Genomic DNA, 11,326 nt, shown 5'->3' on the forward strand with positions numbered 1-11,326 from the left:
GAATAATCAGGTCGCAACTCCAATTGATGTTGAGTAGCGGGTTTATGGTTGTCAAGTAGTTGGTTTAGGGCTGGTATAATGTTGTTATTTGGATCACAAGAATCATGTTGATAAATATTTCTGAACATGATTTCTGGACCAACAAACAAAATAATAAAAACTTTTGCACACTCTAAACTGATAACAATCATTTTTGGCACATACCAAATATTTAATATCATGGTAAATAATTACTTTAATGTGGGCCAAAATATTATTTGACTTATGTTGTAGATTAAAATGTTTGTAAAAGATTTTTTTATGTGAAAGGAGACGAGTGGTTGCTCTAGTGTACCATTAGACTAACAATTTATTTGTGAGAGAAGTGTGTTTAGTGTGGCCAAGCTAGTTGCATTCTCGCGACGATCCGACAATACGAGTAATTAATATACATATATAACCTGGAAATAAAACTGCATCACACATATGGGAATACTTATAATTGTCATGCCTTTGACATTTCAATCACGTTTGTTTTAAATTAAACTAAAGGAAAGGCACAATCATTCTGTTCCACATTAACAAAACATATGATGGAAAATTGCAAAATATGTTATGAAATCCTAGTTCTATAATGTAGACCATACCATCGACACATGTTGGTCAGACACAGACAAGAGGGCACAGCTTGACTTTCGCTTGATTACAGCAAATCCAGACCGTGTCAAGGGAATATCCTGTCTTGTGTGTGATTTGTGAAAGGCAAGTCACAACAGAACTCATTGAGACTTGTTAGTGGCACCTGAACTGCGCGTTCACATCTCTGTCTGTCTGACGACTGCAGCAAAGTGTTTTGAATGACATTTTAATGTTCAACACCGGTTGAGTCGAGGGAATATTCATTCTCATGGAATGGAATTCCACAGTCAATTGAGGGAAAAAACTAAACCACAGCAAATATTCGACGGCAGTTTATAGTGCAGAAAAATGGGCAAACTACCAGCGATTAGCTTAATGATGTAGAGTGATTGGTGCACGGCAAATGAATGGAAGTAGAGCTAATAGTTGATGTAGTCATTAACCGTGTAGATGTTGTTTCGACTTGAATTTAATTGTTTAATTGAAAACATTCTGTGCTAATGGAAAACAGTCTGCTCGTTTGTTGCACTGAGGCAGACACATGTGAGCGACTAATCACGTTCAAGTGCGTCTGCTATTATTTTCCATGGAAAGTGGATTGCATTCTTGGCATTTCATTTGGACAGAGATTCTTTTAATTTATCTCAGTATTGTTTTGTTTGCAATGACATCATGTGTTGGAAAATTGAATTGAAGCCCCCTGATATAGTTAACGCCTTTCGAGCAGAACAAGAAAAAACTCGGCTAAGGTCAGCGACAAAGATTTAAGTTTGTGTGTTTTGATCATTTACACCTTTTACCGCCACTAACATTGTCCACCGACACCACCATGCAAATGTTTGCCTGGCATATTGAACTTGAACTTTTTCCACATAAATTTGTCTGCTAACCGCTTAGCTGCATTTTTAAGCGTGTGTGTGGAAACGTGTTTGGCTTGCCGTTCGGCATCGCTTTTGGCCACACCTCAGTTGGCAATAACTGGACAGCTTTTTAGCCACGCTTGGCAGACTGCTTGGCACGAATGTTTATGTTTTTTTTATTGGATCGGTGCAATAAAACAATAGTAATATTCGATGACAAGTCACATTATTCGCGAACTGTTTTTGGATGTTGTATCTTGAAATGACATGCACCTTAAGTATGCGTTAGAAATGTTGCAATAATTCTTTGGTGGAGAAATTTACATATCTATATGAGCCGAATTGAAATATTTTTGAATAATGAATTTATATGTTGTAAACTCAGATTCAATAGACTAGATTGATATTTATTTTTCAATTCATGTCTGGACTAATTTTTTAGACGGAAGTATTGAGATCACATCTTGTAATAAAAGAAAAACGTTGTTAGTCAATATACGAAATATCGAATAACCATGGACAATATATTAACCTTTATATCTACTTATGTCGTTATGAACACACTTAAGTTGTAAACGATTATAAAAACATTTAAAACGGCATCTTATTTGTCGACATGTTAGTTCGTCCGTGTCTCAATGACTTTTTTATGAATGGTGTATTGCTTGACAGACTTCACATTTAACCTGTTGTATGGGCCATCAATCATGTAACACATACCTTCATTTTGTGTGTGTGTAAGTGTCGGAAAACACGTCAAGCTGTGTCTTCCATCTTGACAAATTTACCTGTTCAGTTTATGTTGATGAGTGACATTGACTGTCGTGTGGTGTGACAGGACATTTGGCTGTCTATTGCAACCTTGTCGTTTGTGAATGGAACAAGGATATTCAAAGGGATTTATTTAACAATAATGAAATGTATGTCTATTGTTTGTCATTATGTATATCATTAAATGAGAACAAATCTATGAATACTTAATTGTATTTACATGTATTAAAATTAATAAAACATTTATATATACATAATGATTCGAGAAAGAAGATCAAATTTAATTTTTATATCGCCCTATATCGAATACTATAGGTGTGCGTTACTGCCAAGCACCAAAGAAAGTCTTCTTTTTAAGGAAACTTACCAGATAATACAATTTCAAAGCTATTCAAAAATGTTAGTGAACTCGTTGTTATTAAACTCCCAATTGAATGATGTCCATCCCATATTGGCCACTTTTGCGTAACAAAATGCAAACATACTTGTATTACACAGTGCTGTTTTGTATGCCCCATGGAAAAGCATATTCAACTTGATTTTGACTACACTTACATACATACAGTCTTGTCAGTGTGAGTTAATATCATAAAAGTAATCATAAAAATGTTAACACTCACTGCCATTCGGATGGGCTAATTGCAAATTGGTATTATCGAAAGTTATTTGCACATTGGTGTTGTCTAACACACCAGGTCTTAAATGTTGGAGTCTAAGGTGATGTGTTTTTTTTTTGTTTTTGTTTCTTTCATGAAAAAATGTCACATTAGATGTCAGGAATGTCATCACAGTTCATCTTCAGCTGCCACAGAAAATCTGCCACAATGTTGCAGCTTTACTACTCGGTCATGTGTAAAACTAATTTTAATTTACTCTCACAACGTTTTACAAATGACTTGAGCGTAATTGCTAAGCAAAATGATGACTGTGATTAAAACCAGACTTGATGGTTTTGAAGTATAGCTGACGTTTTATTTTGATGTATAAGTGTGTGTGTGTGTGGCATTAACTTTCCCCTTTCGAAGATGATGTCTTGCATGGGATTTCATTTAGGGGGTTTCCATTTATTATTATGACATTAAGTTAATATATCAATTAGTGATTGATTAGTGGTTAGGACAAGTAAATGTTTCTAGTTTTCTTAATGGTTTCTATATTTCCTACAGATTAGCATATGAAACGGAAAGCTTTGTATGCGAAATAATTTTATAATGAAATATAATTTCCATACATTTAACAAAAATAAAAACTTATATATATATAAAACATATATTATAATCCTATTACGGATAATTTGCCTTTCTGCGAAAACAGTATTTTGTACTGTTGTTTCCAATTTAAATTAATACAAATCCTTATTTAGTAAAATCGGGTTTCGATTTCAATAAAATATTTTTTATTTTATTTAGTCATAAGTGAGTTTATGGCAATATTTCTTTTCGAATTTAACAAATTGAGAAGACAAATTTAGTTTCAAAAAAATTAAAATTCCAAAAAAAGTTAAATTTTGCAAAACCCTATTAATACAAACACTGTAGATGTATTTCTCGAAGCAACCCCATTAGTTGAATCACTTTCGTTGTTTGCTTTCTATTTGACACAAGTTGAGGCACCATTCCAAAACAAAAATCTCCACATACATGTGCATACTGATGGTGAGAAGTTTGAACGTTAGGAAGATGTCATAATTATGATGTGAGAATATAAAAATAAACAATAGATTTGTCACGATCAGTGGTGAATCACGTTTTTAAGCAACAAGTTTTTTAAATGACTTTCTACGATTTTTCCTGTTTTTTTTTTTTTTGCAGATCACAATCGAATTATAAATCAAACGATTACGCCACCGTCTTCAAAGAGTAACTCTAGCAAACCAGACACGCCAACAGACCTTCAGGAAAATGGTCTTTCTCTTCTCAACAATAACAACAACATCAGTGCATCGACAGCTGCCACTGCAACGACAACAGCGGCATCGATCACAGACAAGAGTGGTCCAAGCATCAGAACAAACTCCAGGACATCTTCGCCTGTTCTTTTGGCCATTAACAATAAGAAAAGTACTACACCCGCCTCACCATCAGCTGTTACCAATCATCTTAGCGATAAGGTTTGTACCATTACTCCCACCTATACCATGCCACCTAACCTCGTAATCTCTTTTTTAGAAGCTGCAAAGTAAATTACATAATTCATCATCGCCATCAACGTCCACAAATAATGTTAGCCGAAAATTGTTGTTGCACAAACAGCACCAGCAACTGTCAGATGACGCCGTTGTCATACCTTCGGCAGAACCTCCGGTTGCCGAAGAGTTGCAACAATTGAAACTACTTAACCGGCACTCGTGTAATGGTGCATTGAACTATGAGGCATTTGAACAGCAACAATTGCAACTGCAGCAGCTGCAACAACAATCGGCTCACCAAACTAAGAGCACAGAAGCTTTAGGAGTGCTGCTGCAATATCTGGTCTATGATGTAAGTGTCACTAACATTCATATGCGTCCATATACTGGCTGATAGATGGATAGTCGTTGTTGTTTGTTTGTTACTGGTGGTGGTCGCATTGGTTGTTGTGACAGCCAATTTCGACTTCCGTAACTAGGTACAAATCTCTAGATCCAAATCGATTACATGTTAGACCGTGTTAACCACGATTGCTTGATTGACACCATGGATCGAATATAACAAAATGTTAGAAATAATTAAGTGGAAAGTGATTGTATGCCTTATCACTATATCAAGTTATATTCAATAAGGTAGCCGCATCGGCCCAGCGGTTGGTGCAAATAAATGACAAAAATGTTGTAATGTAGAACCAAAAAATTAAAAAAACAAAATTATAAATGAAAATCTCCGAATTTTGAAGAGCTTGTTTGGCAATACTTTTATTAACATTTTCTACAATAATTTGTGTAAAAAATCTTATGAATCTGTTTGTTTTTTGCAAAACATTTTTGACATATCAAAATACAACAACTGATATTTGTTGTAGAAATTCGCCGATGCGGCTACCTATATATCTACCTTGCACTATATTAATGGGATAGTTGCACTCAATGGTCTAAGGCGATATTCCTTGATACGAAGGTAATTCTGTATCGTAGATTTAATATACATTAAAGTGTGATGCTTACATCATTCCACATTGATATAACATTTCTTATAAATTTCTTCGAATTGTGTTCGCCTTTTCTAACCCCGAAGCAGAGCAAATTCACAATATTTACGATTTTCCATTTTGTTTCGAATTCTTGCAATGCTAGAAAATTGTATTACAATGTTTTTCTTAATGACAAAATACCCACAAAACAAACCAAACAGCTGCTTCTGGTCTAAGAATTTAGATCAATTTAGGTAAAGGTGTCATGGTATTCTTTTGATAACATTAGGAAATAGATATCATTGATAACAGCATGAATTTCCATACCCTTTTAATCTTTGTTTTTCCACTTTGAAGAGAAACCCTTTGAAATTTTTGGGTTTGGAAAAACAAAATGCATATTATATTTGTGGGCTGTTTATCACCAACCTACTACTTGTTTTTTGTTTTGTTCGAACAATATCACAAAAATAGAATCCTTTTTGTTTACATTTTCGAATTAATTGGTTCATTGAAGGAAAGACTTGGTTGACGGTATAAAAATCCGTTCGAAAACATTTTGGATTTTGTTTTACGTACATATCGTGTACAATTGGGATCTTTCTACAATATGTCAACTGTATTAGTATGCGGTAGACACTGATATTAAATGTCATAGTTTTACCTGAAATAATTATTAGACCATGTGGCAACAGGTAGCATAAATTTTATTATCACTACCCACATATTAATTACCTCTATTGAATAGGCCATAATTCCCATAATTTTTCTGCTGCAGTTAATTACAAATTTCCATGATCTGTACTACTTCACAAGAATTAGATAGTGTTAGGCCTTGTTCGATTTATGCCATATTGCTATTCAATTATATAATGCGATTCGCACTTTTTATGTTATTTTGTTTTGACAGTTTCTGTTCCATTGCCCGGCATAACTAGTAAATTTGAAGTTTAATCGTGAACAATAATATAAATACAGTTATGATTTGAATTCGTCATGAGATTCTTAAGTGACGTGAGATTTACAAGATATTGTTTTTATTCGTCGGTCTTTTACAAAAATACAAAATGCATTAGAGTTGCCGACATGGAATAACACTTATCCGAAACATTATTTGAACACATTTTTACAGATGACTGGTATTAGAAGGCATTGAACATTTGTTGGGCGTTATCATAATGAGGTTATTTTCGAATATGCTTTTTAAAATTCGTGGTTCACGGATTAAATTAACCATATAGGAAATGTTAGTATGGGATTCTGTGCAGGTTTACATAAAGATATCGATTTACCTCTTTTCTCGGAATTTTAGCATTAACATATTAATTGTATATTTTAAATATACTAAAAATTGTATAACATGTTTGTTTTAGTTATTGATTTTAAAGATTGGCAAAGACTGATTTGCGGACAAAAGAAAAAAATGCAGACATACCGATCACATGTGTCAATATTGATCGTATAACCAACCATATGGATGAATGTATTAAGTCGCAACAGATGTTGGACAAAACTGCGTGATTACACTCCTGCAACAATAATCGCTTGTAATCGGGGAAAACCCCTTCTAAATCTTGATATGAAATATTCGATTTCGAATAGCATTTCCTTATGTTCCTTTATGATTACGTTCACCAAATCCTTTAGTAAATTGTTGAAAAATTGCAATTAACTGTTCACATTTAAAAGGATATTCCGTGAAAGTGGCTTTAAAAGCTGCATTTTATTAATCTATCCTATGGGTTGTTTTAAATGGTGTTGTTGAATATGATGAAATGGCGCCCTTGTTCGATTACATATTTTGTATGTAACCTCCAATGCCTTAAAATATTTTTATTTACTTTTTAGGGAAATAATTTAGATTTTGCCTAATGATATTGAATGCAAATGGATTAGAATTGTGCTAGAATTGATCCAAATTACAAAAATTTTTTTTATTAAGGGGATAATCCCAGAATTGACTTTTTATGTTAAGAGGGAGTGCTCCTTTGTATATCAGTTCTTTCTGCGAAGTTTCTATTATGTTTATACAGTTTGTTTTGTCCATTTAATGATCTATGGCCAAAAGTTTGTTTGTTTTTTTTAATTCTAACAATTTTCCAACATTCCTACATACGTTTCAATGCAATTACTTTTTTTTAATCAATTTCTTCAATCGCAACATATGTTTTATCTACTGTACATATTTTCTTTTATATCTATTTATTTATATTTTCAGGGTGTATTGCAATGAACAAAGATATCGGTTATGAATAGTGTGTGCTATTGTAAATATAATATTTCAGATTAGAATTTTGTATTTGTACTACTGCGTTCCACATACAGTATGCTTACTGTACCCAAACACGTGTAACTAAATATAAAAGAAGTCCTTCAGAAAAAAAAACAAAAACAACATTCACATGCATATTTATTTATTTGACGAGATTTCATTTAGATTGTATCCGTTTCGTTTGTTAAGATACACTGTTAGGCTGTAATCTCTTTAATGTCAATAGGATTCGAGGCCAATTGTTGTACTCGATAGGAGTTGTTTACAAGAAGCAACAGTTGCTCTGTTGCGAGCTGGGTGTGGAGTATAGGAGGATACATGTGTTCGAATTGAAAAAGAATCTAAATAAGAAAGCGGACATAAAAGAACAGATGTTGTAAACGTTTGCTTGTCTACCTGCTACCTGCTTGCAGGATGTTAACAAAGTACGCTGGTATAAATTGCTAGGCCTAAGAGCCGTAGGCATCAGTTTGCTTTTAGTAATAGAACGTAAAACAGTGTGATTTTGTATTCGAAACTAATATTAACATAAATTCGAAAGAAAAAATGTTTGCCAAATTTGTATTTTCAAAGGAAAAACTCTCCAACGAAAACATGATTTCATGGACTTCTTCAAAATCTTGCCATTGTAAATCCAATGGTTTAGATTCTCCATCTGCGGTATGTGTCGTTATACTCTAATTAGGGGGGATTAGTGAGTGCTGAGTACCTACCTGGTTAATCGGATTTCCATTGCAATTCTAATGGTTTTTATATATTTTCTGTCTATATTTTTCACTTACAGTTGGATGCTTTTGCATGTCCATCGCTGAGATCTGAGAATACTAAAACAAAGGATAAACTAAAGAAGACCTTGCTATTGTTGGACGAGGCCAAGAGTACTTGTTCTGAATTGCAGGATCAGCTTTGTGATAAGGAGGCTTACTACATAGAAAGAGAAAATGAATTACAGGCTTTACATCGCTGCGAGTTGGACAAAGGTAGGATATGCAATTCTATACCATTAAAGATGAAAAATACATGTGCATTTTTCTCTTTTAAGCCCGAACGAGTTTTGAGGAATTCGAAATTGCAGCAAAGCGGCAAATTTCTGTTCTGCAATCGCAACTTGAAAGTACGCAGACGGAAAACCGCAACAATTTCGAAAGCTATCGTAGTGAAATGGAAAAGAAGCTCTCCGAGAAAGTAGATCAAATAAGAAGTGCAGAGGAACGTGAAAGTGTGCTACAGCAACGTTTGGAAAATTTGGAAATTTCTGAACAGAAGCTACGGGAAAGAATTACCCAAACGGAGGACTCCTGTTCGAAGCGTTTGCAACAGTCCGCCGAACGAGAAATGGAGTTAATGGAGCGCATCAAGTCGTTAACCAAAGAATTGGATAGGCTGAAATCGCAAAAGGAGAGCAACGAACGTGATTTAAAGGATAAACTTAATCTTTCGAATGACGAAATTGCCATCCTGCGTACCACACGGAGAAGCCTAAACGAAAGTGGGGTCTGTTCACCACGAAACACTTCATCGTGTTCAGCAGTGGGCAATATGGAATTTTCTCGCCTTCAAAATGAAATTGAAAGCCTAAGATGTGTCTTGGAATTGAAACAGAAGGAAATTTCCAAGTTGACCAAACAAAATGAAGAATTGCTAAGGGATGCCGATGAGAAATTAGCTTTGCAGACAAAAATCTCTCTACTGGAATCCAAGAATGAAATGCTGCTCTCTGAAATGGAAATTAAATCGGAAAAGGAAAAGTAAGTTCAGTGGCTACGCTTTATTTGTCAATTCACTAATTGTTGTTCTTTTTAACAGGGAATACCTGAGACAGATAGATGAAATTCAAAAAGCATTCAATCATGAGACGGTCAAACGTACCCGATTGTCCTATGACAATGAAGCCCTGCAGTGGCAACTGAAGCAACGTTCCGAACAGTTGCATCTTGTAGAGACCAAGCTGCATGAACTCTCATCCCACGAAATGTCATCGACCTCAATCACCAATCGTTCCTCTTCGAATGGATCTGCCTTAAATTCATCGCTGCACATGGACGACATTTCACCGCCCAGTTCTCCAGTTATTAAGGGAGTTATCGAAAAGACCGATTCTGTGTCGTGGGTGCTCGAAATGGACGACGAAACTCCAGAGGCCGCTGCTACGAAAATGGTCAAACGAGCTGGTTCTTTTCGATCTGTGGAACGTAGTTCCTCCATGAGAAAACAGTTGTCTGTTAGTGCCAGTGCGGGACAAACATTTAATAATAGTTTATTGGATACAACTGGGCCAAATCCTCTCTCCCAGTCCATGTCCGCCACCTCCGTGATAAGAGAACATTCCAAAGTTGAAACAAATGAATTTAATAATAGATTACACCCACGTATACGCTCAAAATCAGTTAGTGTAAAGGGCTGCGAAGCCTTGCAACAAAAGCAGAAGTCATCATCTTCAAAATTGTCGCGACAATTGTCATCGGGTAGTTCACGTAAAAGCACAGAGCCGGTTGATTTCAAAGAACCCCTCACGTCCAGTTCTCCCTTTAGTGTTAGACCTAGAACCTCTACGTTAAAAATTGATAACGAACAGAGTGAAGATGCTTTGTTTAGGCGCAGTAGTGCTAAGCTCATTACTTGTGACACCTCCGCATTAAATAAAGGCGAACGTTTAGAGATGCGCTCGCTACCCTCACACCCCTCTGTACAGGACTTGAAAGGTATCAAAAAGTGTCAAGAAATACAAGAGTCGGCGGGAGAAGCCATGGTATCGGGAACAAATTCCGAGGACGAAAGTTGCTCAGCTTCGTCAGATGATGTTGTTAGTACAGCCTCGTCGTCAGGCAATTCAGATTCGACTAACTCCTCAAATCAGTTGAAAAATTCACGCATGTCCATAGAAGATGTCTTGCTTATGGAGAAGATGAATAGCCTATCGGGCACGCCCATGGAAGTCAGCTGGTCCGAAGATGCAGATGGCCTGGCAAACAGTTCTACGCTATGACATGACCTTGAACGTCATGATATGTATGAAGTCCAAGAGGACGATGAGGATAGTTTTTAAGGTGGTAAGCATTAGTTGGAGCTCCACTTTTTCTTGCCCATTGAGAACAAGTTAATGGGATACATTTGCGCAAATCATCACCATTGTTTATTAGAACACTCCTGTAGACCACAATTTAGAGACGACTTGGAATTAGCGGACCACCGCCCACACTGGCAAATTATGGAGATACGCTTGTATATGAAAATGATTCGATCAGAGGACATAATGTTCGGCGGTATTGTGGCCCTTCCTTGGCCAATTTAATCCAACCTCTTGGTGCGTCTGTTTAGATTGAGAATTCACGTTTAAACAACATCAACAACCACATTTTAATGTTAAACACTCATGTTTAGTAATCTTTTACTTTAAAAATGAAACGTTTCTTAAAAATTTGTTACATGTACATACAATATATTATATTTTATTTATTTGTGAATTTATTTAATAGAAAATACATCAGAGAAGAAAACAAGCAAGCTCTAATCCTACAAAAGAAAAACAACAATAATAAAGAAAATCATGAAACAATACTACATAGAAAGACCATTCGTTTTCTCACAAGTTATAAATCGTGTCCACAAACACTTGGTAGCAAATATAAATTTAAAAACGTCGACAAAATATAATGAGTTATTTGAGAATATTTTGATAGATAAATATTGATTACACGGA

General features: G+C 35.2%; 1 protein-coding gene across 1 annotated transcript in view; it reads left to right on the forward strand.

The window, feature by feature from the left end:
* The window catches only part of LOC133329418 (restin homolog), a 38,074-nt gene extending 27,287 nt beyond the window's left edge, over positions 1-10,787 (forward strand). Inside the window, exons 4-8 of the mRNA XM_061537891.1 lie at positions 4,061-4,359; positions 4,418-4,729; positions 8,411-8,606; positions 8,669-9,374; positions 9,433-10,787. Coding sequence (XP_061393875.1) covers positions 4,061-4,359; positions 4,418-4,729; positions 8,411-8,606; positions 8,669-9,374; positions 9,433-10,612 — 2,693 coding nt within the window. The 3' untranslated portion in view covers positions 10,613-10,787. The remainder of the gene's footprint in view (positions 1-4,060; positions 4,360-4,417; positions 4,730-8,410; positions 8,607-8,668; positions 9,375-9,432) is intronic.
* Positions 10,788-11,326: the final 539 nt, after the last annotated feature.

This window comes from Musca vetustissima, unplaced genomic scaffold (assembly GCF_032173495.1).
Source record: "Musca vetustissima isolate MV318-11 ecotype Yass unplaced genomic scaffold, APGP_CSIRO_Mvet_v1 utg2237, whole genome shotgun sequence".
Classification (NCBI taxonomy): Eukaryota; Metazoa; Arthropoda; class Insecta; order Diptera; family Muscidae; genus Musca; species Musca vetustissima.